At 47.6% G+C, this 27,059-nt stretch overlaps 3 protein-coding genes across 4 annotated transcripts; 2 read left to right on the top strand and 1 right to left on the bottom strand.

Annotated features, from left to right (window-relative positions):
• The first annotated feature begins 749 nt into the window (after positions 1–749).
• On the top strand, positions 750–6,018 carry LOC117644178 (circadian clock-controlled protein-like). Its single transcript, XM_034383455.1, has 6 exons — positions 750–899; positions 4,436–4,528; positions 4,625–4,778; positions 4,862–4,995; positions 5,069–5,218; positions 5,370–6,018. The coding sequence occupies exons 1-6, from the start codon at positions 824–826 to the stop codon at positions 5,522–5,524; spliced, it is 762 nt and encodes a 253-aa protein (XP_034239346.1). The 5' UTR covers positions 750–823; the 3' UTR covers positions 5,525–6,018.
• Positions 6,019–6,120: 102 nt separating this feature from the next.
• LOC117644175 (intraflagellar transport protein 172 homolog) lies at positions 6,121–14,720 on the bottom strand. Its single transcript, XM_034383449.1, has 32 exons — positions 14,571–14,720; positions 14,240–14,300; positions 14,023–14,166; positions 13,842–13,954; positions 13,573–13,758; positions 13,408–13,495; positions 13,072–13,292; positions 12,825–12,992; positions 12,533–12,749; positions 12,326–12,453; positions 12,136–12,254; positions 11,838–12,016; positions 11,625–11,768; positions 11,252–11,540; positions 11,032–11,178; positions 10,762–10,942; positions 10,477–10,679; positions 10,229–10,386; positions 9,836–9,980; positions 9,573–9,763; positions 9,258–9,440; positions 9,016–9,162; positions 8,783–8,937; positions 8,518–8,698; positions 8,254–8,448; positions 8,055–8,169; positions 7,830–7,974; positions 7,542–7,746; positions 7,304–7,477; positions 6,974–7,189; positions 6,663–6,887; positions 6,121–6,577 (listed from the first exon to the last, which is right to left on the bottom strand). Exons 2-32 carry the CDS (start codon positions 14,276–14,278, stop codon positions 6,254–6,256), a joined length of 5,325 nt encoding a protein of 1,774 aa, XP_034239340.1. The 5' UTR covers positions 14,279–14,300; positions 14,571–14,720; the 3' UTR covers positions 6,121–6,253.
• Positions 14,721–14,809: 89 nt separating this feature from the next.
• LOC117644176 (SNF-related serine/threonine-protein kinase-like) lies at positions 14,810–27,056 on the top strand. 2 transcript variants are annotated; one of them, XM_034383451.1, is made up of 9 exons: positions 14,810–14,955; positions 19,889–20,135; positions 20,218–20,620; positions 20,741–20,882; positions 20,983–21,198; positions 21,276–21,413; positions 21,519–21,639; positions 21,726–23,040; positions 25,609–27,056. In XM_034383451.1, exons 2-9 carry the CDS (start codon positions 19,896–19,898, stop codon positions 25,680–25,682), a joined length of 2,649 nt encoding a protein of 882 aa, XP_034239342.1. In that variant the 5' UTR covers positions 14,810–14,955; positions 19,889–19,895; the 3' UTR covers positions 25,683–27,056. The 2 variants fall into 2 exon arrangements, with proteins under 2 accessions (XP_034239342.1, XP_034239341.1); XM_034383450.1 differs by having other exon boundaries at positions 21,726–27,056.
• The last annotated feature ends 3 nt before the right edge of the window (positions 27,057–27,059 follow it).

The raw sequence follows: 27,059 nt of genomic DNA, 5'->3' as shown, positions 1-27,059 counted from the left end.
CTTGGCGCCGAGGAGGGAACACGACGGCGGTCGTTCGCAGGAAACTCCCGATCCGCGCCGCCAATCAGCGGCTTCGTTTTGTCGATTGGTTTGTTCGAGATGTTGTAAGATTTTCCGCCGGCAATGGAGCGCTTTGAACGCGCACGCGCGCGACAGGGCGACCGTTAATTCCTCCTCCGCTCCGCTGGCGGACGCGGATGCTGCTCTGGTGATGGATAAGCGCGGTGGGCGGTGATTGGTCGTGCCTTCACTTTGGGCTTGCTCTCCAGGTTCGGCGACGAGCACGGGGCAGGCACGTGCGGATTAGTGCTTTCGTCGCTCTGCTGTCTCTCTCGCACTGATGGGGCGTCCATCAGGGGTGCGAGGGAGACGGAGCGCGCAGGCCCCCCGGCCGCACTGTCGTTTTGTCGTCTCCATCAGCGTGATGGCACCTTCAGACTTCCATCACAGCACGACGAGCAGAGGCGTTCAGGCGACCAAGTACCAAATCGAGGACTAACCCTCTCCCCCGGCCCCTTGTTTTGTACTGTTATTTTTTTTCAACTTTTGTTCAACAATTGTGTGATAGGGACCGAACTTTGATAGCTGCCGTCGCTCGGTCCTGCGCATGGACCGCGCGACGGCACGCCGCCCCCCGCGAAGCGCCAAGCGAACAGCGCGCCGCTGAGGCTCCACTCCCCGCGGCGGTCCGCGCAGGAGGCGCCGCCGCGTCCCAACCTTGTTTGTTATAAAACTGCCGGCGCCCGCGCTGGGGCATCGCAGTGCTCCGCGGCGCCCGTCGTGTTCAGTTCCGTTCCTCCAGCAGCCACCGGCAGCCACCGCGATGAAGACCGCCACCGCCCTCGCCGCCGCGGCCCTGCTCGCCGTCCTCGCCCTGGCCCACGCCCAGAAGCCCCTGCGTGAGTACTCTGTGGACGGCCACCCTGGCATCCAGTCAGCGACCACCCACCCTCATGACAGCAGTCTTCACGCATTGTCAAAAATTTACTTTTTTAAAAAAAAGTTACGTGCGCACTTTTTGCGCACTTGTTGTCGTTATGTTTCGCTGTTTTCGTTTTCAATATTTGACTACCGCAATGATCTTATTAATTTTGGCTTCCCCTCTTCGTTTCTCGCTAATCTAATTACCGTTTTCGCGCACAAGTGTTATTCCACGGGGCGTAACGGCACGATGTAGAACTGGGAAAACCGCTAGAACCTGAAATGACACAGTTCTAGGACCCTAGAACAAGGGTCCTTTGGACACCGCGGCTAAGGGACTTGAGCGGTCCTTGAAGGTGACCTGCCACACGGTGCCATTCTTCGCGGAATTTTTTCCCCTGTGTGAGACAAGTGATTCATTAAAACGTCGAACGGCGGGATGCTCCGCGAAAGAGCTTCCGCGGCTTGGCGCGTTTGGCGTGGCGTGGCGTGGCGTAGCGCGGCGTGGCGTGGCGTGGCGCTGCGATCTCGGACGCCCTCAAGGACGCCGTCGAGTGCGCCAAACTGCACACCGCGCGGCCCGCACCATGGCATCCCCTGAAAGCCACGGACGTCCCGCACAGTGCGCCAGAAGACCGGTGGAGGCGGACAAAACTCTAGACGCGTCTAATACATCCAAGTCCGGCGGCACCTGCAGCGAGAGCCCACTGCCCCGGGTTGGGCTGGACTGGAACTCGTTGGCGGCTTCGCGCCCGGAAGGCCCGGAGCGAAATGTCACCGCAAGGACGAAACTAGCGAAAGGCCAGCCACTGGAACACAGTGCCAATTGACTTTGGTTCGTCACTTCTTTTCCTCCCCGCCCCCTCAAAAAAAAATAAGAAGGAAAAACTGTCCTAGCCGTCATAAAAACACGACAGGAACCACTGTGAGCACGAAGTGCCGCGCGTCAGGCCGAGACTGATTCGAGTGAAATGACGCCTGGATTCTCACGCTTCTCGTCAGGGGCAGTCCTGAACAATGCCTCGTCGCGCTGTCTCTCTCGCACGCGTGCGGCGAGTCGTTGGAGTGAGAGAGAGACAGCGCGAGGGAGCTCGGTTCGGAAGCGGGGCCGCGACGTAATTGACTGAGCGGCGAGGAGGCGCCGAGGACGCGTGTCGCGTCGCCTCGCCTCACACGCTCAATGGCTGGGCGTGAACATTGGCGCGGCGCGGCACGGCACGGCGCGGCACGGCTCGGCCAAGCGGTAACGCATTACGTGCTCGGTGCGCACGCCGCGCCGCATTGCCGGACGGAACTGTTTCCGAAAACTCGCGCGCTTCTGCACGCGTTTCCGCCCGGCCACGGTCAAGTGCAATCGGAGTGCAGCCGGCAGCGCGCTCGGGCGCGGCGAGCGTGGCGGCGAGCGTGGCGCTCGGTGTCCAAGGGCGATGCAGCGCGAGCGTCCCGTCGAGCGAGCGTGTTGACACGACAGTGCGTGAGCCTGCTCTCCGCCAGAGTGATTTCTCATCTTCAATTTTTTGATGCGTGGTTTTCCCGGTCCTGCGCGCACCGCGCACGCCGATTGCCGGTGGCAACCACAGTGTTTGACGTGCGCCTACGCCCCCCGCCCCTCCCCCCATCCGTCCCCGCGCGTGGAGCCCGCCAGGCCTGCCGGGTCCCATCTCTGAGAGAATGATCTATTTCCTAGAACGGGCGAAACCAATTTCACAGCCGAAGGCCGTCTGTACACCACAGCGAGACGGGTGCTCGAGGAAATTCGAGAGTGTATGATCGGTAGGAAAAAACCGTCGATACCCCCCGCAGGCGAGCCTCCGATCGCCGTGGCGAGAAGTTGCCAACTTTGCTTACTCGGTACTTGTTAGGTCGACTCCGAAGGCGTGTACCAGGTGGAGTGAATATTTAAAGCAGTAGGCGGGATGCACATGGGTGCGCTTGATCGCCTGTTTGCCCACTTTTTACGCGCCTTTAGGCGACGCCCTGTGAGTGCGAGAGAGACAGAGAGGTCGAGCCCCTTGGCGGGCAGGCAGTCCGGAGGCAGGCGTGGTCGGCGGGACTGCCGAACCGTCGGGGGCCGGCCGCGGCAAAGGAGCACAGCCAGCACTGCACTGCACGGCAGAGTTGGGGGAAACCGGCGCCAATTGGTGTCAAAACGTTGCACTGCCGGCGCGGCCTGGCACGGCGCACGAACCGACCGAACGTGGCGTGTGACGTGGAGCGTGTGCCGCGGCGGGCGGTACTTCGTGACACATCGTGTGCAAATCGCTCTGCTCTCCGGCCACGCGGCGTCTGCCGCCTCGTGCGTTTAGCTCTTATGCAACCGATAGAATTATCCGGAATTATCCCATCCTCTCTGAATGAGCGCGCGAACGGTAGTCTGCGGAAAGACTATTCCTAGAAGTGCGTCGTCGCACGGTCGTCTCTCTCGCGCCCCGCCCACGGACTCGGACCCCGGCCGGTGCGAGAGAGACGGAGCGACGAAAACACTGTACGGAATCTGCCGGCCGGCCGTGGATCAGCGTCGAGCAGCGTCCTCCAGTGTACTACGCGCACATCCTTGGCAGCCGCAGCGCATATTTAATAGTTGCGTACATTGTCTTTGTTCGCTGCGCTAGCTTTGGATTCCTCAATCAATAACACTGCAGTGGCGTGCTGGCGTCGGAGGCTTCGGCTTTCTGACGCCAGTAGGAAGCGGCTGCCTGCGCTGCGCGCGCCGCACGGCGGCGAGGCGGCGACCAGGACCACGGTCACGGGCGTGTGAACCGCCCGGCCGGCGGACTTCCCTCGCAGGACCTGCAGGACCTCGCTAGCCGCCGTTCGGCAGAGTCACCCGCAGTGGTTTCGTCGCTCTGTCTCTCTCGCACCCACGGGGCGTTCCTCAGGGGTGCGAGAGAGACGGAGTGGCGAAACGCCGTGCGGAATGGGAATCGGAATCCGGCAACCGCGCGGGGAAATTCCAAATTGGGTGGACAACAAGCACAAGCCCAGCGGGGCCCAGCGGGGCAGGCCGCGCTGGGTGCTCTGGCCGGAAATGATTGCACAGACGCGTGGCGCCGGCCCGGCCGGCCCGGCCGACCCGCGGCGTAGACACGGATGACGACGTCTCCGACTCCCGGACCGTCCCGGACCGTCCCGGACGCAGAGCAGACGACGCGACGTCTGTTCCAGCGCTGCCTTACACCGCCAATTTGGAGCCAATTCGGAGATGCGGCTGAGAAGGCCCGGCGTGGCGGGGCACGTGGCCCTGCCTCTCTCTTTCTCTCTTGCACTCCTCGGTGCGTCCCGCACCGTCCCGCACCGTCCCGCTGGGGTGCGAGAGAGACGCGGCGACGGAGCACGTGCCCGAGGTGATGGGTGGTTGAGCGCGGGCGGCGCGGGGTTCCATTCAGGTCCCATTCCCACCGGGCCGGGACGCTTGCTTCTCACTCATCCTGCGTGTCGGTGTGTGTGACTGTGTGTGTGTGAGTGCGTGTGTGCGTCTTCCCTAACCGAGCGTGATCATTGTCTTTGCCCGCAGCCTCCTACATCAAGGTGTGCAAGAGGAACAACCCGAACCTCAATGACTGCATCAGGGACTCGATCGAGAACCTCAGGCCGCAGCTCAAGGCTGGTGAGTGTCGTCACGTCAAAAAGAAATTAGCAGGTCAATGTACCGCTTTCAAAACAGAGGCAGTGCCGGGATTCGAACCGTGAATCTTCTGTTTAGGAATCCCCGAGCTGGACGTGCCCGCCATGGAGCCGCTGCACCTCCGCGAGATCAACGTGACCCCGGTGCAGAACAGCCGCCTGCCCCGGTTCAAGGCCCTGGGCCACAACGTGGACGCGCGCGGCGTCAGCGACTTCAAGATCCACAAGATCGAGTGAGTGGACATGTTCCGCGCCGTCTGCCAGGCGACTCGTCCGCGAATCCGATTGGCTAACTTTGACTTGGTTCCGTTTCCAGGACCGACCTGGCCACCAACACCTTCCGCGCCAGCATCGAGATCCCCGCCATCCGGTTCACCGGGGAGTACGAGGTGAACGTCAACGTGCTGGCCCTGCCCATCAAGACCCGCGGGCCCATGACCGGCAACACGAGTGAGTTGGAAACGGGATGTTGGTGGCGTTGCAGTGTGCCGGACATTGCCTGACTGTCTCTTTCTCTCTCCAGCCGACGTGTACGGCGAGGCGACCATGGTGGGCCGCATCGAGGAGCGCAACGGCCAGCGCTTCATCAAGTTCGACAAGCTGGACCTGGACGTGGCGCTGTCCAACTACCAGATCTACCTCGGCAACCTGTTCGGCAACGACCCCGTGCTCAGTGAGTATTGCCTTTTGCTTTTGGGAGCGGAGCCAAGCGGACCGCCCGGCCGGTAGGCAACACGCAGGCTCCCACGCACGGCAGTGTGGCGGGCTTGCCTACCTCGGCTCTCGCAGGCGTTTTACCGGTTGTTCCTTGTTCCCCGTTCCAGGCGAGTCTGTGAACCAGGCCATCAACGCCAACAACAAGGACTTCGTGAAAGTGATCAAGCCCATCATCGAGGCGACGGCGTCCAAGATGCTGCTGGAGGTGGCCAACAGGATCACGGAGAACTTCACCTACGACCAGCTGTTCCCCGAAAACTAAGCGCGGTAGGCAATCTGCCGAACCCGTCGCGACGCTCCTCTTTGCCACAGCATAAGGCAGCTCATTTTACTAAACTCGTGTCTTAGCTAAATTTTGAAGAAAAAGTGAGGATTTTACAAATGTTCTGCAGAGCAGGCGCCTGGCAGCTCACTGACTGAAAAGCAGACATTTTGTAAATATAAAAATGCATCATATGTATTTTTAAAATGAACGATGAGACAACGAAAGTTGATTGTTGTTTTTCAGAATGTTAAGGCTATGTATGTAATAAGCAAAGAACCTTGACTAGAATCATTCTGTGATGACCTCTTACCTTAGTTCCAAAGATAATTCTTTTCTTTTTTTTTAATTGGAGGATTTTAGTAATTTAGAGTATTTGTGAATTTTCAGGAATAACTTTAAAAGACGATACATATTGTTTTACTTGTTCTTAAACCAATTGGATTATGTGAATTGCTCAATAAACTCCACCATAGTTGGAAATACAAACCGAAGTTGGCGCTTTTCTGTATATTCTGGTCATTATCATATTTGAATCATCCATGCAGCATTAGGTGCAGTCAGATTTGGAAAAGGTAAAAGAGAGGAAACACTTGTGGTTTATCAACAAATATATTCACTCCAGTACCATAAAATACACAAGGGAAAATACCATACAAACATCAACTGAAAATTAAGTCACAAGTCAAAAATAGTCAATGAAACTACATAAAGCCTAGAAACATAATTCTACTTAAAAGAGAACCCTGACATGCCAGCAGTTCCACTATTACTTCTACCACACCACTCATTAATAAAATCAAAAACATCAGCAAAATTTGAGGCTGTTCCACCTGGCAGCCTTGCTGCCATCACTAACCCATTCCAATCCTCCTGGTTCGCATAACAATTAGACTTCTGGAACTCAACAGGGGCAGGATGGCGTCCAACTCTTGCTGAGCCAACACCCATAACTGGGTAGCCAGTCACAACACAGGGGAAGGCTGCTGGTTCTGCCTTGTTACTGGACCGCAAGGAAGATGCATAAAGATTGCGCTCATCTAAAGGCAAAACCTGTAAACCAATTATGAGCGAGCAAATCTCAAAGTACAACAAAATAAAATTTGGTTGTTATTTTTTTTTTTTAAATTAAATGTACCTGGTCAACTTTTTGGTCCATGGATATTGCCAATACCCACTCCTTGACTTCTTCATGCTGTTTTGGATTGAGGTACGGTGCAGCAGGAAGAGGAATTTCTTGTGGAAAATCTGTTTCTGTAAAGTCTGAATGATCCAGCAAATCCACATTTCCTTCCTCGATTGCCTCACATATATCTAAGTAGTGGTTCAAGAAGACAAACGCCTCATTTTCCCGACCTACATCCTGCAGCAAAAAACAAAATGCAACTTTGATAAATTTTATTTGCTTTTTTATTACTGTATTTGTTACTTTTAGATCAGCATTCTTACCCTAGCTGCCATTCCAGCTTCGTAAAATGCCTTATCTGCTGGAATAATGTCGGAATATCTCAACAAGGCTGTAGCAAGTTTAAATGCAGTCTGCTCCATTGACGGATTTGACCTGCAGGCTGACCACAATGTGTAGTAGTGGCTTATTCTCAAAAGAGTTTCAAACTCGTTGTAAGCTTGAGATACATCTTCAGAACTTGTCCGCAAGTTTTCCATCTGCAAAAACACCATCAATGAATTATTATTAATTACAACTCAGGGAGTCTTGGAATAAAAACAACTGAATCAGTGTGCATCATTTGATGATGTACATATGTTTCTATTTCTTACCAGCTTGTAAAACATTGTGCGGAGCTGCTTCCAAGTAGTAAAGGCATCAGCATTGTCAAGCCCTGGCATACTAAATATTTCTAATGCAATTCTGCGATAAATATTGAAATTTTGAGAAAAGGCAGGAGCATCATATTTTGTATAAAGTCCGAATGCTTTCAGGGCCTGGCCTTCCTGTAATTACATTTATTTAGTTGAAAGGAAAATTATAAATTTTGTTCCACAATTTGTAACAAACCTTTATGAGCTGAGATGCATAAAGAGCTACATATTTGTGCAGTACATGAGGTCCATGAGGAGAGGCTGCTTCAAGGCACCTGTCCCACTGTCCTTGTTCTGCCATCAAATCAAGCGCACTAATCACATCTACATCTGCGAGTTGATCCACTCTTCCCTGTGACCGGAGTAAGTCTTTTTGCCTTCCCTCAACATATGCTTCATAACTGTAAAGAGATTCAACATAATTAATTTTGAAAGAGAATCTTATTAAAAGAAAATTTGTGAACAGCAGAAAATGAAGCCTTACGTCGGGTCATATTCTCTGGCAATTTTCTTTGCTCTGTTCCAGTCTCCTGCCTGAATGAGTACATCAATTGCTTCCCGGCTTAAACCTGCAGATAGGTACAATTGGGCAGCAAGACTGGACTGTTTCATTTCCATCATCCTTGGTCCTGTCACAAGATGGTTATTATAAAAAAAAGTAACTACTTTAGGTACCTTTGCAATATTAAAACAGCAAAAAAAGTGTTACCTAGAACACGAACTGCTTCCATAGACTGATTCCCTTCCAGAAATTTCATTGTTATTTCAGCAGCATCTGAGAGAGTGCGCATTATTATGGAAGAATCTTGAGCATTTAAACTTGCCTGAGGAGCAACATAAAATAAAATGAGAATAATGATCACTGTTTAAGTACAGACAATGTAAAGAGAAGTAGTGGCAGGACTAACTCTGATTAGACAGTCAACAGCTGTCTTGTATTCTCCGCTCTCCTCCCATTCCTTGGCCTGAGCTATCAAATGGGAAACATCACTTGGACCACTTGCATTGCCCAGCTGCTGTTCATATTCAGTTTGTAGTTGAGGGAGACGCATAGGTAAATACTCTCTACATACACGAAGGGCATCCACCCACATACCAGCCTCCTGAGAAAACAAAAATAAATTCAACAAAAATAAATAACAGAAATCCTTGGTGAGTCAAGATTTACTTACCTTGTACTGCTTAACAATGAATTCTGGTTTATGAGCTCGCAGTAGCAGAGATTCAAATTGAGAAAGGCTGTTTCGAGCAAATGCATCTTTTGCTTGACCAATGAGAACATCAGAAACACTATCTGGATCATGAAGCTCAGCAACACGGGCAGCATTGTCCCAATCCAGATTGTGGATAAACCTAGAAATTTTCATGAATTAATTAATCTTTGAGTCACAACAACAAAAAGTAATCATTAAGTACTGTTTACATAGTTGCTCATACATTAGAACAGCTTCTTTTGGTTTGCCTGCTTTCACAAACTCATCTTCTGCTTCTTGGAATTTCCCATCATCTTCTAGAGCCATAGCATACTTATAATGAACTTGGGGGAGGTGAGACTTCAGTCCCAACCGAGACAGTTCAAAAGCATAATCAAACTGCAAGAGAATTCTTCATATGTGAGGAAAAATAAACCAATTGCTTATGGTAGAGCCATGACTTTGAAGTTAACCAACCTGATATGTTTCACATGCATAATCTATGCAGGCCTGTAGAAGATTCATTTTGTTCAGCAATTTGACAGCTGAATCGGCTCCCAGACTCTTGGACCACAAAAACGCCACCTGCATTGCTGCTGCAGCTCCTCCCTTTTGGTTAGCCACCTTGATCATAGCAGGAAAAATATGATCCAATTATTTCAGAAATATTGCTTTAGTTTAGGGTTTATTTTCAACATCTAATTGATCACAAGCATTACCCTGTAGGCATCTTCCCACATAAGAGCTGTCCTGTACATGTTGACAGCAGACTTCCAATCTCCAGCTTGATTATAGTGATACTCAGCAGATGCATGGCTTGATTCTGCTTCTAACTGCTGCGCCAAGTGTAAATGAGTCGTCTGAACTAAATCAGGATGATATTGAACGACGAGTCGCATCATCTGGAAATGACAAATTAAGTTTATGATTTGACATGCAACCAATCAAACACAATAAAAGGGGCTTTAAAAAAGGGGCAGTAAAAAGAGAAAGTATTATAGATTTGTTGCATTATCATTCACATTCACACTGACCTGATCATATTGCTTTTGCTGTTTATACATTGAAATGGCAGCATCAGGCTGGTCAATAGACACAAAGAGTTTCTCTGCATCCCGAAACTTCCCCTGTTGTTGCAACAAAGCTGCTTGCTCAGCATACATAGAATTGACTTCATTTGACTGCAAATGTTGATTGGCTATGCTGTGAGCTTTATCCCAAAGGCCTAAAAATAAAGTAAAAAATAAATTTGATGATATGGGTCCCAAGCAATTTACGGTATATTTCTTAGACTTACCTGCTTTGTTATACATTTCCACAGCTTCTTTAAACATGCCTGCTTGGGAATACAACTTTTCTGCCGTGCTGTAATCTTGTACAGATGCAAAATGCTGCCCTAGCAGCACAGAGTACTTCTCAACAATACTATTATCCTTTATTACCTGAAAAATTACAGAATGAATTGTACAGGTTTTGTTTTACATTTATAAATTTGATGCTGAACGACAGTTAAATTGCTCAGAATGGGAGTAGAAAAGAAAACACCTACCATGAAGAAGACACTATTTCAAAACTACAGTGCATAATGTAGTGCTGAATGTGCTGAATACATCACTGTGCAAATCTTAAGTGAACTGCCACTATAGGCTCTCCAAATGCAATCCGGAATTTTCCTAAGAAGGAAACTCACTTGAATGATTTGCTCTGCCTTCCTCCACTGCCTTGCCCCTACAGCAGCATCAAGTGCTTTGCTCATTTTCCCAGCTTCTATGTAGTGATTTATGGCTGCATCCAACTGTTGAGAATTTACAAGGAAGTCTCCCCACTGGTCTTCGAGGAACACAACCTCTGTGAGTTAAATAAAAATATGAGCTCTTAGTCCTTAAAATGGTAATAAATTTACAAAATAGGGGCTAGAATTGCCTTCCTTAAACGAACCTGAAGGTGAAATCTGCCGGGATAATTCAACAGCCCGAGCATAGGCATGGCCTCGACGGTAACAATCAAGGGCTTTCTGAGGTTGGTTGAGCTTCTCATAAAGCTGCCCAGCTTGTTCAAATAATTCAGATCGATGAAGAGCAGAAGTGACGCGGGAAACAAGGTCTTCGTTTGAGAGCAGATGAGGGTTGTTCTGTAGCAGCCTGTGGAACAATGTTAAAACTACTTACCACTCTATTTCTCTTTTTCATTTTGTAAGGTAGAAGAGAGGAGACTCCTACACACCTAGAAGCACGAAGGGGAAGTCCAGCCTTCAAGTACAGTTGTAAGGCCTCTTCAAGGTCTCCATTCTGCTCTTTTACCTCTCCTGCCTTGTCGTCCTGCTTTGTTTCCACAAGCCAAGAGAGGTACTTTGAAGCCAAATCTTCTGTGCCGGAATGACCCTTGAGCTCAGCAATTGAAAGAGCTTCAGGAGGGAAAGAAAAAGAACAAAAGTGTTACAATTCATAAATAACTGAAGGAATTTAAAAAAGATATTGCTGTATGCGAAGATACCTTGGTTCCACTTATGCATTTTCTGGTACATTTCAATTGCTTTGTCAATTTGATTTTGTTCTAAATATATTGCTTCAGCGCTCTTTAGCTTGTTATTCAGTAATGCTATTCGAGCCCATAAATCTGGACAACTTGTCCACTCTTGACCTATAACAATCAAATGAAATTGTACAAAACCCATGGATATGGGGGTAGTTAAATAGTGATACTGCAGTCAAACCTGTTTCTTTAGAGTATTCTTCAGCGATTCTCATAGTCTCTCTCAGAAAATGGGTGCGGGATATATCACCCAAAGCTGCATAACATCGCTCAGCCACTTTTAAGTTATTTTGAGACAGCGCTATAGCCCCAAGATTTTGCCACATTCCCTCAGCAACAGCTCTATCTTTTAAGGTTTCTAAATAGAGAACTGCACGTCCAAAGTCATTATCTTGAACGGCTGTGCCAAACTCTACCAAGCCCTCATCCAACTCGTAGCTCAGTTGAGAGTGCCCCTCCAGCACCAAAACCTTCATAAAAATAGATGGCACAGAGATGAGAAAAGGTCAGAGCAAGATGTAACACCTGCAATTGTGACTCACTAATAAACTCACTTCCGTCTTGTTATCAGCTCTTACAACATCGGTGACTTCTCCCTTCACCATTATAATAGTGACCCCATCAGGGCGGTCAATATTATACCAAACACATAAGTTTGATCGGCTCTGAGCAACAACAACATCACTTCCAGGGACCCACTAAAATTGAAATCAAAATGATTATACAAGAAATTTAAGCACTTGCAAGCACAAACATTCTGAAGTTACCTGAACAAATGTACAATAGCTTAAAATCAGAGTCCTCGTGTCAGATCTGATATCTAGAAGAGTAAGGCGCATTTTTTTGTCCCTAAACAGCAGTCTGTGTCCAGTTTCATTCAACTCCAACCAGTCAATTTTAGAATCATGGGTCACTTGAGACAGAGTTACTCCATAAACCAAATCCACTGAAAAATCATACAAAGGGGGATAATAAATAAGGAAAGGGAGTGGAAAAGCATATGGTAAAAAAGTACAAAACTGCTGACTTATAACATGCTTGTAAAATAATACATTCACTACACACCAATACAAATCGTTTTCAAATCCAGAAGATATGCTAAAGTTTTACTATCTTCTGTGCTATTTTCAGGTCTTCTCTCATTGAGCCTGACACTTATGAGATGTGGGTTCATAAACTCCGTCCTAAAAAAGTAAAATGAAATCTGAGTTTCTGGTTGGAAGACATAATTGTTAAAAGCAAGAAAATGACCTACCTGACAGATCCCAGAATATGGTTGCTGCCATATTCTACAAGACTCAGTTCTCCAGCATTAAATATTAAACAAACCAAAGGGTTGTCAAAGTAAAACCTTTCATTCCGGCCGGAATTAGGCCACATCACCTGAGCAAATATTTTTTAAAGTATTTAGGTGTTGCCGTGTTATTTATTAGACTAACTACCCGTTGATTTAATTTCTTACCTCACTTAACAGGTTCCGCTCTAGATCACCCAATAGGAGAGTTTTGGGAGTCCTAGCAACTAAATAATTATCTCTACCCATTATTCGAACGTCATCTATTTCATAACCAAATTGTGACCTTAGAACCACACCCCTGGCTCCTGAGGATAATGGTCTCACCAGTACTTGACTTGGACCAACATAAGTCATCTCAAATTTATTTTTCCACAGCATTCGTCTGTAAAATAAAAGAACTTGTGCAAACCAGGTGAAAGTTGCTTAATTTGTTTTAAACAATGGGAGGCATACGTACTTGATAACAGATTCAAAAATTTCCACAGAGCCACAAAGAGCCCCACATGCTATTTTAGACCCATCCCTTTTCCATGACATTGCTGTAACAGTGTACAGATGAGGCACTTCTTTAACCGCTTCCTCTTCCCAAGATTGCTTTCGGGGATTCCATCCAAACAAACGTAGTCTAAACATAAAAGTGTAAAATTATTTCTTCATGATCGCAAAAGTAAATGAGAATGATAATTGAATGAAGAAACACTTACTTATCATAACTACCAACGCACACTGCTTGTCCACTTGGACTGGTGCATGCAACAGTAAATTCCCTTTCACTCTCATCCTTGCTGTAGTCAAACTGATTACTGACTCTACCGTCTCGGTCATAGACAGTAACTCTTTTGTCACAGCCTGCAGCAATGACACATCCCATAGGCCATGATAATGCATAGGGAGGAACAGGGTGGGGATGAGTAGTAACTCTACCCTACAAACAAATTTAACATTAGCATTATGAAGGATTGCATAGTTACTTTAACTTCGTTCACTTCTATTTCAGCTTTCTTTTTTAAAAGAGAATGATTGACTGCTACAAATCTTACTTGGGGCTCCATATTATCTTCCTGAGTCACATAATATCGAACAATTGAGCCGTCAGCATGCCCTGACAAAAATCCTGTTCCTTGAGAGCTACAAAAAAAATTGAAATGAGTACAGTATACATATAAAACTCATGAAAATATCATCAATACAGTTATTTAACTGACTTCATTGCAAGTGACACAACATAGGAGTTGGTAGTGTACAATGTTTGGGTCTTGTTATTCTTAATATGTGCTGCACGCAACTTTCCATCAGCAGTCCCACATATAATTGGCCCATCAGCAAGCCACACCAAGCATGTTACAGCAGACTGCTGTGGAAATTTGTTACATATGACTTTCTTGTCACCCCTGATAAGAATTCAAGCAAAGCAATGTGTTAAACAAAACCTTTAACAATCCAGGGGATGGAACAACCATAAATCAATGCTTACCAATCATCACCTAATTTATAGACATAAATTATGTTATCAGTCTGACCCACAGCAACTTTGGTTGAGTCTGGGGAGAATGCAAGGCCTTTCACGGAATAACTCTTTTTGCCAAACTGTCAGAGAAAAAGTTATGTTTAAATTATATTTGAGTCTTGTAAATAATTTTAATTCATGAGTTTACCTTTGAATCTGATGGCTTTGTAGGAAACTTATCTCGTTTCACACCATTTTCATCAAAGAGAAGCACGATTCTATCTGACGTGCATACAGCAAGCTTCAAGTTGTTGGGTGACCAGGCAATCGCTGTGATACGAGCCTCTCCATCCTGCGCAGTTAAAGGGAAATAATTAGCTAATAGAAGTCATTGAACTTTGACACTTTGAGTCTTTTTACCTTACCTGTGCTGGTATAACAGTGTTCAGGTGCTTTAAACGCATCGCTCAGATCAGTAGGTGGAGACTGTCAAAAATTAAAATAGGTGAGATGGGAAGGGGTGATTTACAGGTCTGGAATGCGGCCCGGCCGCACGGCACTTTCATCGATTTTCGATGCAGGCAGGAGAGACTTGCAAACCAACCCTCACGAAAAACAAATGCTCCAAACAACAAACTTCTGGCAAGATCATACTTCAAATTTGCAAAAACTTGCTTAAGACCGACCCTTAAGCACCGAAGTGAAAAACACCATTATGCGGCTATTTTTCGATTAGCAAGTTGTGACAGTGCCCACCTGTTTCTCACGCTGATTGAAGAATCTACTCTGCGACGATCACGGTTATACAAGAATCGACAGAGTAATTCGTTCAATCATGTTTTTCGTTCGAAATGTCAAATTTAAATCATGTTTGCACTTGAAGTAAACAAAAGGGACTGTTCAGTGGTGAATACACCCGTTGTCGCTCGGTTTCGGAACAGTTCCTGCATGTCATCCAAGGCGGAGGGTGACCTAACCTTTTAACGACACAACCAATCTAACTAAACGCGCCTCATGGATTTTGACGATCGGATGGCTACTTGACTGTGTTCGACAATAGTAATGAAAATGTATTCTGCACTTTGTTTACGAGGATAGCGCGGATGTGAATTTCATGACAAGTACTCTTCCTTGCTAACTGGTAAGTTTTCTCCCAGCAGTTCTATTTATATTGCTGACCAGTGATTTGGTTATAATGTGTGTCGACAGGCGACAGCCACTCCTCTCGGTTGATTTATGTGAGCTAAATTTGTACCTCAGCCGCTAGATTGCTCCGGTGCCATTTTTTAATACCCATTCAAGCCCAAAATCGTATTTGAGTGCGCCAAGTGAGCAAGTTGCCACTGCCACTGGCCTTGTTGTGTATGACAATGCCATTGACACTTCTAGGGCAGTCAGCCAGAGCCAGTTCCATTTGTGGCTGCTCACGGTATCCCCCGCAGCATTTCAGCGAAACTCGTGCAGTCTTATTGAATTTGCATTAAAAAATAGCGTAATTGCTCGAACTCATGCTGAAGTGTCTGTCCGAACTCGTGTTTCGGACCACAGGCTTTGCTCTACATAAACAAACATATGGGGTATGTGATTCTATTAGGTTATGATTCTGCCCTTTAAAATAATCTTTTGAATTAATGTTCCTGCTTTCTCATTTGTCAACGGCTATCTCTTTATCTTATGGTAGATTTTTCTGTGGTTTTACATGTCGGTTGCATTGTCTTGATTGTTGTTTGTTTCCATTCCTTTCCTTTCCTTTGGTTTGATAATAACTGTATCGTGTACAATTTGAATCAGATTTGTTTAAAATTAACAAGTCCCAAAGGTTGATATAAAATGAAGTTTTCAACAATTTCATTGTGTAAGAGTAGCCAGGTACTGATACGCTGCCTGTTGACTGTTGCTCTTCCTTGGACACATTGTTGTGTTCCATCGTTGCAGTGTTATATTTCAACATTCAAAGACGAGTGATCACTTCTTTGGTGTGAACACAGCTGGATCCCATACAACATGAGTGAGATTTGGTCTGAGTTATCAAGATAAGATCAAAAGCCAGTCTTTCTTGGAAATGAGGAGAGGTCCGATCCTAAAAATCACGAAACAATGTTGTTTGCTATTTTATTTGATCAACTAGTGAAATGTGAAAGAGGCATTTATTCTAATCTCAGTCTCTCAGTTATTTTCTTTTTGATATTTGTATCATTTTAATACCATCCTTTCTCCGGCCCCCTCGCACGGTCTTACTGCCCCTTCCCCCTCCCCTTTTATCGTGCAGTGCAGCTAGTGCAGCCGCACCAGCTTTGTGCATGCTAACTATCTGCCGCGGCCACGCTGCGCCGCGCCGCTGCACGCTGCCTGCACCCCGGGCCCAGCGCCGCCACCGTAAAGCAGTCTCTCTCGCACGCCAGGATGCACCCAGAGGCGTAAATTTAAAAAAATAATTTAGAATTTTCGTTATCCCAGTCGGTTTTTTTATGCGTTTTGCTGCGTTTTAGCGCGCTCCATTCCCCCCGGCCGTGCCGTGCCGTGCCGTGCTGCCCATTTCGGGGCCCGTGATTGGCCGTCGGAAAGGTCGTCCGCTGGTCACCTCGAGGCGACGGATTCGGATTTTATCATCTGCTTGCCCCTCCGCCCCGCCCCGCCCCGCCCCGGGCGGCGTGCATCGGGATCGGGGCCTCCAGCTCTGCCAAGCTTGCCAAGCGCCCGAGTGAGACCGGGTAGGCAACCCGCCGAGCAGCCGTGCGCCCGGCCGGCCGGGCTGCCTACTCGCAGGGGCTCCAGCGAGGGAGTCGGAGCGACCAATGGGAATGAGACCCTACTTCTAGCATTTTCGGAGGAAAATGGGTGGAACGGTCCCCGAAATGAGATGGCACAAACAATTACACTTGAATGTTGAATGTAAAATTTTATTTCTCAAGTGAAGAAGTTGGAAGTGACTCCCCGGGCTGGCGGACGTAGAAAAGGAGGGCCTTCTGATTGTTTACCAGCGTGCTGCGCAATACGCCTGGCCTGGCCGGGCCGGGCCTTGGCTGTTTGCGCTCCAGCCCCCCTCGGCCCCCTCGCCCCTTTCCGACGCCCCTTACCCCTGCCCTGCCCTTGATGTAGGCAAACGGCGTTCCACGCACCGGGGGTGGACCGGCGAAGCGGGCACCGCGTCGTCGTAATACCCTAGCCCGGACCCATTTTCATCCGTCTCTGTTTTGAAAATTGAGACCAGTTTTTTCATCTGTAGTGGTCTGAGTTTGAACACTTTGAGCCAACCGCGCGGCGTTTACAAAGCGAGTGTCGCGGAGGGATGCTGTTGGCGACTGTGCCGCTGCCGCCGCGGCCCGACGACTGGGCTGCTTGACCTTGACCTGCGCGAGGCGCGAGCGAGGCTCCACACGGGGACAGCGACGCGCCCCACTGTTAAAAAAAATCTAAAAATTCAGACCACTTTTGTCAGACTTGGTGGTCTGAATCTTTTTTTCAGACTTGTTTCAGACTGCTTGTCTAAATTTTTTGCCTTCCGGTATGAAAATTGCGACCTGATCGTCTCAGAACCTAAATTTCAGACCAGCGCAGTCTGAAAATTTAGATGGTTAAGTTTTAAAAATTCAGCCCAAACCCCAGATTTCGTTTGTCCGCTAGATGGCGGCATGTTGTGGAACACACCTACTTCTTTTTAAAAGGCTTCTAATGTGAAAATATATTGGTTGAAAAGTTCCAAATTGATAGGACTTAATCGGCCATATGAGAACCATCTCTGCCGCAAGATTTTTCTCCCAATATGGTGGAAGTTTAACAATCCCTTCAAATTTCCCCTGCGGGGGGCTCCGTGCGCCCTTTCCTTGGGTGCCACAGGCCGCCTCTCGAAAGTCAGGGGAAAAAGGGAAAAGGGCCTTCTCCCTCATCACAATTTTTACTCAATGTTGTCCCTCTGGAGGTTCACACACACCCGAGATTTTTTCTATGTAATATTGAATATGTCACGAAACCCTTTAAAATTTACAATCTTTGTACGGACTGAATTTTCAACCACCAAACTCTTAATGTAAGACTCTCGAGTTTTGAATTTTCAGACCATCTAAAGGGCTGAACTTTTGACCTCAAGTCTGTTAATAACTTCTTACCAATTTGGTCTGAATTTTAGACTTTTTTTTTTTAAAATGCCCGCGCCGCCCCCCGCGGACCCCAGCGCGGCAGGGTAGGCCAAGCAGGTCTGTTTTCCCAGCACTGCTTTCGTCGCTCTGCCTCTCGCCTCATGGGGCACTCCGTAAGGGTGCGAGAGAGACAGAGCGACCAAGCGATCTTCTGAACCACTCGGCAGTGACGGCAGGGTAGGCGGCAAGCAGCCTGTCGCTCCGTCTCCCTCGCACCCCTGCAGAACGTACCCTGGGCTCGGCCAGCTCGGCCCAGACTCGGCACGCGGCACCACGCTGCAGTGCAGGGTGGCCGGATGGCCGGATGCAATATGCATACCTAGTTAAGGCTGGCGGGTTGGGGCCTCTGGCTGCCTCTAGCTGCCTCTGGCCGGCACGTGGCCTGGCTTAAATGGGGCTTCAGCAGCTTCGCGCATCGCCGATCGCGATTCTCGCGCCCAGCTGTTGTGAGCCGCGCGCCACCCTCGGCGCCACCGCAAAAATTGACACACGGGTTGCCTCCCCCCCCCCTTTTTTTTCAAGACAAGGGTAGACGATCATACCGAGTGTAGCTGCTGTGAAGCAAGAGGACCCAAGTCCGCCTCGCTCCGCCCGCTCTGGATTTGTGTCGGTCTGAGCTATTCGGAAGATCGGTTTGTCGCTCTGTCTCTCTCGCACACTTGTGAGAGACAGGCCGGGCCTGGCGGACTGGAACGGTTTTTCGCGCCAGACGCTGCAAGAGACGGCTACCCCGAGGGCCTCGGCGGCCTCGCTCAGGGCTCAGGGTGGGGAGGGGGAGTCAAGGGGGGCCGGTGAAGGGGCGGCGGACGGTGTTGTCCCTGTCTCGCTGGAAGGGGGTGGGGGATGGCGTCGTAGTGTGGCGCGGTGGCCCTGGCGGCATGGCCCTGGCGCCCCCAGGGTGGGTTTCTCCTCATATCGAAAGCATCCTGTTGCGCGACCCCGTCGAAGTCGTACTATGTTACGTAGTTGTATGCGGATGCGCGCCGAGTCCCACGCGACGCCGTGTTTTGCATGGAAGTGCTGTACTCTGTGCTCGCCCGCCCGCCCCTCGCTGCGTCGCTGGGTTGTTGGTGCTGACAGCTAATTTGCCGCCGCCACCGCACCGGCCGGGCCCCGGGGACACTGCCGATCCAACGGCACCGCGGGGCCACTGCCTCGGCCACTGCACCGCAAGGGCCCCGACTACAAATCCCGCGGCGTCACATCGGGGAATCCGCAGGGCACAAACAATACTGCGATGGAGCGAACACGCGGTTGGCTGACCTAATCGGGTTGTTTGGTCTGGTCTGGGTTTGGCGGTGCGGCAGGGCGGCGCGGCGCTGCCCCCTCCACGGCGGGGCCACGGGGCGACCAGGGGCGTCCCTCGGCTCGCGGCCGCTCGGCGGCGTGGCTTTGACCATCGGGGTGTGCACTGCGGCCAGCGCGTCCCCCCAGCGTCGCCGTCATGCCTAGGGGCCCTAGGGGGATGGCGGCTGGGATTTTGTTGCGTGCGAAACTCCCTTTTGATGTTCCCCGGGGCGCGGCGGCGCGGCGGCGCGGCGCGGACAGCCTCCCTCCCTCCCCAAGGGACGCGCTGCCCGGTGGTGGGGGTGGCGGGTGGCGCGGCCTAGGGTTCGCTATTTTTAATACCGCGGCGCCCACGTGTGCCGGCGTGCCGCGGCGGCGCCAGCAAAGCGATTCCGAGCCGCACCTGTCTCTGTCGCACCCCCGCCGGAGCCCCGCCGGCAAGGCCGGCCCCGCGAGTGCGAGCGAGACGGAGCGAGGAGCCGGCAGGTGGCAGTGTAGCGGGGTGTGAATGGGCCTCGCCAGCGCCGCGCGCCCCGCGCCGCCGTGTCGTCTGGCTACATTCTCCGATTCTCGCACCCCTTGAGACAGATCGACTAAACCACTATGCGGAATTTGTGTGCCAGTCTGACCGCTGCCCCCCGTGTGTTGCAGCTCTGAAATGCACCGCATCGGGCACCGCGCGGCCGACGGCGCCCAGGGCGCCCAGGCGGCGCAGGCCCAGGCGGCGCAGAGCGGCTCCAAGATCGCCGGCATGTACGACCTGCTGGAGACGCTGGGCCGCGGACACTTCGCCGTCGTCAAGCTGGCCCGCCACGTCTTCACCGGCGAGAAGGTGGCCGTCAAAGTCATTGACAAGAACAAACTGGACGATGTGTCGAGAGCCCATCTGTACCAGGAGGTGAGGCACCAACTTTCTTTGAATTGCTTTTTTGTTATTTCATCGTTGTTGACACGGTGACAATAATTGAACTTTGTTTTAGGTTCGCTGTATGAAACTTGTTCAGCACCCAAATGTTGTCCGCTTGTATGAAGTGATTGATACAAACACCAAACTGTACCTGATTTTGGAACTGGGAGATGGAGGGGATCTTTATGACTATATAATGCGACATGAAGGAAGAGGGCTTGATGAAGAAACAGCGCGTAACTACTTTAGGCAAATTGTTCGAGCCATAGATTACTGCCATCGTCTGCATGTGGTTCATCGAGACTTAAAACCTGAAAATGTTGTCTTCTTTGAGACCTTGGGTGTAGTAAAACTGACTGACTTTGGCTTTAGTAATCGGTTCTGTCCTGGGCAAAAATTAGAAACTTCATGTGGATCACTTGCTTATTCCGCTCCAGAAATTTTACTTGGTGATTCCTATGATGCACCTGCTGTTGGTATGTACCCTTTTCAAAAACTGTTAAGTCCTTTAAATTTTAATAAAAAAAATTTCTATCAATTTTTTTTTAAGTCTTATCAATTCCATATTACAAATCTTATTCTGTTTCTATTTACAGATGTATGGTCCTTGGGTGTTATTTTGTACATGTTAGTTTGTGGTCAAGCTCCTTTTCAAGAAGCAAATGATAGTGAAACTTTGACAATGATCATGGACTGTAAATACACAGTTCCAGTGCATGTCTCAGACACTTGCAAACGGTAATATTTTATAATAATAATAATAAATTACTCTATGCTACCGCATAAATCAGCTAAAATTTTTGTCACCCTATTAATTTTGATCATTTTTAATGTGCAGGTTGATTGCTCAAATGTTAGTCAGACAGCCAGAAAAGAGAGCAACATTAGAAGAAATATCTCAAAACCCCTGGCTTGCTTTGGATGAAGAAGAGGCAGAACCTCAAGCGGAATTATTGCCATTGGTGTCTCATGAACAAGTTTCTGAAGAAGATCACACTACCATCATCCAGAAAATGGCCAATGGCAATATAGCAACTAAAGAAGAAATCATGGAGTAAGATTTGAGTCCTGCTTCATTTCCTTGCTTGCCCTGTATTTCACAGCTAAAATGGAAATCCCTCCCTATTACAGAGCTTTAGACAAGAATGAGTACAACTATATTACAGCAACATATTTCCTTTTGGCTGAACGGCGTCTCAAGCAAGTGCGGCAAGCTACTCTTCCAAAGCGGCCTTTATCTCGTCTTAAAGTTTCGAACAATGTTCCAATGTAAGTCTAGTGCAATTTGTTCTCAGTGTTCTTTCATGTTGACAATACTTTCTAGATCTTGCAGGACAACTACCGCTTCTATTTAGATTCCCTTCTCCTTTGCAGCAATAACGCCCCGCTAGTGAGTGTCTCCCCTGTGGTAGAGGGCGAGCTGGAGTCCCCGATAAGCTCTGTGAACCCTTCATTGCTTGCTTCGCCCTGTGCAGTCGGTGATGTCCCTGGCCAGGTACTACTTGTGTTTACCCTGCTCAGTAGTTGCGCTAGCTACGAAACATTAAGTGTGTGGTTCTAGTAATGCTGTATGTTTGGCAGAACTTCCGGTCAAGAAAGTGCAGCATCGTTGCCGAGGAAGAAGATGAAGAAGATGATGACATAGTTGCAGGGAGTGGTTCAGAGGACATGGCATCGGCCTGCTCCCTCAACCGGCGGGGGTCTCGTTCTGAAGGCAAGCTGAGCGCGCTGGTGAAGGACCGCCTCGCCGAAGCGGAGAGGCGTAAGGACTCGCTGATAGGGACAGCCTCGCAGCCAATGGAGGACACGAAGCCGCGGACTTCCATTACGATGGAGTCCACCACCACCGTGCTCGTGCCCGCGTCCCAGAACGCGTCCTCGACGCCCTGCGTGTCCCCGAGGTACAAGAACCTGCCTTCGCCCGCGCAGTCACTGCGGTCGTCCGGCACGCTGCTCAACGAGATCTTCGAGGAGGGCGAGGGGGGCTTCCGGACGGTGGACAGTCTGAACGAGGCGCCCGTCATGCTGCCCTCGTCCCGGACGGGCCCGGGCCGCGTCAGCCCGCGCACCATGGGCTACGACCAGCGGCGCAGCAAGTTCCACAAGACGAGGACGGCGTCCTGCAGCTCCTCGGACGCCAGCGACGACGATAGCGAGAGCCGCAAGAAGCGCGCGCACAAACTGAAGAACTTCAAAAACCCTCCGCGCAGAGACTCCTACGATGACTCTAGTGACTCGCAGGACCCTGGAGGCGGGGGCGGCGGCGGAGGCGGTGGGGGCGGTGGAAGTGTTGGGAGTGGCTCTGTCGGAGACGGTGGCTCCCAAGACCAGCAGACTGGAGGCGGGGGCGGCGGCGGCAGCGGCGGGGGAAGTAGCGGCGGTGGCGGCGGTAGTGGAAGCGGCGGCGGCGGAGCGTCGGAGACTGGCTCCGGGGGTGGCAGTGCCGGGGGCGGCGGGGGCGGCGGCAGCGGCGGGGGCTCGGGGCAGGGTCACAGAGTTGGGCGCAGACGAGCCCGTGAGACGAGACTACGTGAAAGCCAGTCCCTGAACCGCATCACTGAGGTGCAGGAGGCCGAGCTAGCCGTCCTGGCCGTCCCCCACTCCAGTGCAGCCGCCGCCACCAATGCGGGCACTTCCAAGGCCAGGAGTTTCGGGACGCGGATTCTGCAAGGCCTGAACCTCAAGTCAACCTCGACGCCAGTCTCTGCTGCGAGTGCGGGACCTGGCACCCCCCGGGAAGACCAGCCCAAACCCCCACCATCACCTCAGCCGAAGCCTTTGGAAACCACTCGCACCAACGCAGGGTCCAGAGGGGTGGTCTCTAAGCAGCAGGCCGTTACAGAAAAGGAAAATGTATGTAACGTCAGCAAAACCTTAACGAGCAAAAGCAGTACAGGTAAGAAAATACGGCTGTTGGGGCGTTATTTCCAGATGCACCGCAAACTTTGTCTTCCACTGTTTGGTCGTGGGCGTCTGTACAAGGCACAAAGTTGTAGTTCTCTAACACGGGATCGTGTAGCAGCACCTAGTGATATTAACCAAAATTTGGGGTTGCATGCAACTGCTACTGCAGTAAGTGAGGTTTGTGCAGGTATTGGCTTCTGTCAAATTCATCTTGGGGACTCCTCAAAGTGCTGCAGTCTTTGTTGACTTACATTACATTTTTGGGACAATCCTTTTTAATTTGGTATAGCAGTATCCTTCTTATGTACCTTAATGTTTATTTATCATGTTAAAAATATTGATTTTGTCTGGTGCACAATCCCATGCTTGTCACAGGGAAATCGGCTCATTAAGGTTGTGCCTTTTATCATCATCTTTTTTGTCATGTGTATGTTTACCAATTTGGTCTTAAACATTTAAGAAGTTGAAGTTTTGCTGTTGCCACTGCCTCTCTTGCTCTTGACTGATGTTTTGTCTTTGTCTGGCGACTGCAAAATGAATGAGAAGAAAGACTCCACCAGCTTTCCCCTCTGTGATAAATTGTTGCATTGCTGTGTGTGAATGAAGTTGCATCACTTTTATTTGTTGGCTTTTTGTTGCTTTGTTCTTTCTCGTAATTTGAAGAGCAAACCCCCATGTTTTTGCCCAAAACCTGTCAAAACCCTTGTCAACTTTTCTTCTTTCAAATTAAATGAGAGAGTGGAAGTTTTTGCATTAATTCCAAGTCAGAGGATGGCTTTTATTCAGGGTTTGTTTGCTCTATCAAAAAAAAAAGAAAAAAAAAAAAGATTACTGCATCTTCACCAGCTTAACCACTGCTCTTAGTGGACTCTGCTTTCTATTCACCAACAATGCAGTACTACTTTTTTGTTGGTTTAAGTATGACTAAGGGGGTGACATCCAAAGAGCACTTTAAAAGTGTCATATTTATACTTCTGCTTTTTACTCTTTTCCCCCTTTTTACTTCAACTGACTGTATGTTACATGAATTTACTATACTATTTATTTCAATTAGCTTTTTTGTTTTGTTTTTTTATGAAACTTGTTAAATATAAATAGTTTTTTTCTGTTCATAATGTGATTTAATTTTCTTTATTGACATGATACTATATATTATGTGTAGTTTTATGTACAGTTTTTAAAATTACATTGTCTGTGTATATGTCGACTGTTACCTTAGGTACCTTATGTAAGTTTCAAAATTTATACACAAGACATTTACTTTTGTTGGCTGATTGTTTGAAATTGTAGAGTTAGTTTTTGCAATGTGCAGATTGTTCCACCCTCCATCCCATAACGTCAAAGTCTCTGATCTAAAGTGAGTGTAGAAATTAGAATTGTGTAACCTCCTGCTGGCCAGGATGGCTTTTTAATTTATTAAATCATAGTAATAATGTGCAATAAGCTGTTTACTATACTAAAGTCATCTCTTTGTACTATGGGCAGCCATAGTATTTTTTAATGTATTGGATGGATACATATGCTGTATCTCCTCCTCGTATCGTTTAGGTGTTGCATTTTAACTATATCTATCCAACCCGACCCTATGGATATCAATCTATATTTCGTTTTCTTCTTTTGCTCCACGACTGAGGTATTTTTTTTATGTAGTTATTATTGAATTTGTTCTGTCTGAAGGTTAAAGTCTGCCCCTGTTATTAGTTATTTTATACCAATTTTATGAAACGCAATGATCGGCTAGCATATCTACGGAGTATAGTTTCCTGGGATAACAATATGGCTTAAATTTGTGGTCAACATGATAAATCTAAAAGATTTCATTAGAATCACAATATACCCAGCTTAGTTGTGAGTTGACAAATCACATTTTGATCATTTACAGTTTGATCACAACAAATGTATGCAATCATGCACTACATCGTACAATGTAAGCTCTTTCCTAAAATATGAATCAATCATCAATCAAAGAGTAGCTCTTGATACATTTTGTAAAGACTGATTTTGTTTACCTTACATTTATCAATACTGCTATTGGGATTCGCAGTACTTTTAAATTGCAGAAGCCTGTCTCTTCTTGTTTGTCTCTTGCATGTTGAACTTTGATAATAATGTGTTGCTGCTTTGTGTTCTGTTATGCATTGGCTTCTGTCAATAGTTTCGATCACCATTATCATCATATTTTATTTTGCCTATCCTTGAGCTTCAAACTTGCTTAGACTTTTTTAATACTAACTAAAGATCCACTATGATTTCTTTTTCTCTTCATTTGAGTCATCAGGATGTTGTTATGATATAGTAACTATCACATTACTGTGAATTAAAGGTTGGGTGTAGCTGTATGTGTGTGTGTTGTCCAGCCTTTGTAGTTGTAGTTCCAGGCTATTTCCTGACTACTTTATAGTGTTTCTTTCTTGCCAAAGTTTGGTTGTGCTCTTGCTTTTTGGCTCAAAGTTATTTGTAGGTTTAGGATTGTATGTAGCAGCAAGTGTCTTGAGCTTAACTGTTGGTCCGTTACAATTGTTCCTTAACTGGCATGTGATTACATGATGTTACTTTTCAGGTGGCAGATGTGAAGGGCCCATGGTGAAGGCTTTCAGCTACACAATCCCCGACATCTGTGGCTGCACAACTTAGATCTGCCTCTAGTTTTTTGTGTCAATTGAATGATATTGTGGTGCCTGCATGCATGCATCCTTGCTGCATGCTTGCATTTTGCCTCGGTTTACCTTGTGTATTTGTTGTTGTTGTTTTTCAAGCAAGCATCTAGATGTCAATATTATTTATGTACCGTAGGAAACAGAGCGGCACATTGTACTATCATTTTGTGAGACTGTCTTACTCTCTTGATTTCTTGTTGATCTTTTAATCCAGAACTTTTACTCCCAAATTAGAAGATGGTCTTAATTATGACCTCTTAGCAACAAAATTTTAGACAGGACTAAAAAGAAAATACGAAGTACAATTCTACATTTCTTGATTTGTTAAAATATTCGTGTAGTTCGTGAACTGGTGGTACAGTAATTGGTTGGTTAAAAACCTATTATTCGTTTTTTTTTGTTTTGTTTTTTTGCTACACTCTATTATTGTTTTAACCAAAACTGAAAAAAAAAGTTAAAATGAGTTATGTACTAAATGAATGCATTTCCTGATTACTTAATACTAGTTACATTTTCTGTTTTCTTCATGCTTAAACTCTACTGTTTATGAATGTTTGTACTCTGTGACATTGACAAGTTATCATTGGTCTCACGCACAATGATTTCTAAATACTTGGTCCACCATAGATAGAGGAGGTAATTTTGCAGAAGAAAAAATTAAAGGAATGTCAAATGATTATTTGTAAATCAAGGAGAGCATGAACTGATGCATGTGGAGATGAAATACATTATGGAACCCAATCATGATCAGAAAGCTAGAAAGAAGTTACTTTCTAAACAAAACCTTTTGGAGGGAAACATTTTCACATTGCAAGTATATTGTGTTGTTTATGCTTTCTCCAAAATCTCCTAATGCCCTAATTAGTTCGATGAAAATTCCAATACTTGTACATTTACCTGATTTTAATGTGCGCAGGACGCATAGTTATACATTAGTATGGTGTTATCAGTGGTGTAAATACTATCCATTTAGAAAATGCGATGCTTCTTTGTGTATTAGTGTCTTTGTATTAATTGTGTAAATGATGTAGATAATGAATTGTAGGCAAACTGTGAAACCAAAGCTATTGAATCCAAGAATTTTTACCCCACAACTCAGATTTACAATGAGAACTGATTTTTAAAAGATCAGGTAATCCTAATCTATTATTGTGAATAGTAATTAATACAAATCATTCTGATGTTCCCAAAGCAACATTTGTAATTGATTAAATTCAGTCACGAAACTATAGTTTATGAAATGTTTCATATGAGATGAGAGCATGTATTTATTGTTATCAGCACAGTGATTCTTAAAATTTTTCCTTCTATTTCAGAGGGTCATAATAAAGTGCAATGCATGTGACTCAAATAT

Source organism: Thrips palmi, unplaced genomic scaffold (genome assembly GCF_012932325.1).
Source record: "Thrips palmi isolate BJ-2018 unplaced genomic scaffold, TpBJ-2018v1 HiC_scaffold_17, whole genome shotgun sequence".
Lineage (NCBI taxonomy): Eukaryota > Metazoa > Arthropoda > Insecta > Thysanoptera > Thripidae > Thrips > Thrips palmi.
This window is presented reverse-complemented; position numbering and strand designations above follow the sequence as displayed.

What these genes read in the sequence shown, in the direction of transcription:
- LOC117644176 (XM_034383450.1), top strand. Translation starts at nt 19,896, where the DNA reads ATGCACCGCATCGGGCACCGCGCGGCCGACGGCGCCCAGGGCGCCCAG. An exon ending in CTATGATGCACCTGCTGTTG is followed by an intron (nt 20,621 to 20,740) that starts GTATGTACCCTT and finishes TTCTATTTACAG; the next exon opens with ATGTATGGTCCTTGGGTGTT. An exon ending in ACTAAAGAAGAAATCATGGA is followed by an intron (nt 21,199 to 21,275) that starts GTAAGATTTGAG and finishes TCCCTATTACAG; the next exon opens with AGCTTTAGACAAGAATGAGT.
- LOC117644175 (XM_034383449.1), bottom strand. Translation starts at nt 14,278, where the DNA reads ATGCGTTTAAAGCACCTGAACACTGTTATACCAGCACAG. An exon ending in GCTATTGTACATTTGTTCAG is followed by an intron (nt 11,769 to 11,837) that starts GTAACTTCAGAA and finishes TTTCAATTTTAG; the next exon opens with TGGGTCCCTGGAAGTGATGT. An exon ending in CTTCCCCTTCGTGCTTCTAG is followed by an intron (nt 10,680 to 10,761) that starts GTGTGTAGGAGT and finishes ATTGTTCCACAG; the next exon opens with GCTGCTACAGAACAACCCTC.
- LOC117644178 (XM_034383455.1), top strand. Translation starts at nt 824, where the DNA reads ATGAAGACCGCCACCGCCCTCGCCGCCGCGGCCCTGCTCGCCGTCCTC. An exon ending in CCACGCCCAGAAGCCCCTGC is followed by an intron (nt 900 to 4,435) that starts GTGAGTACTCTG and finishes CTTTGCCCGCAG; the next exon opens with CCTCCTACATCAAGGTGTGC. An exon ending in GCCCATGACCGGCAACACGA is followed by an intron (nt 4,996 to 5,068) that starts GTGAGTTGGAAA and finishes TTCTCTCTCCAG; the next exon opens with CCGACGTGTACGGCGAGGCG.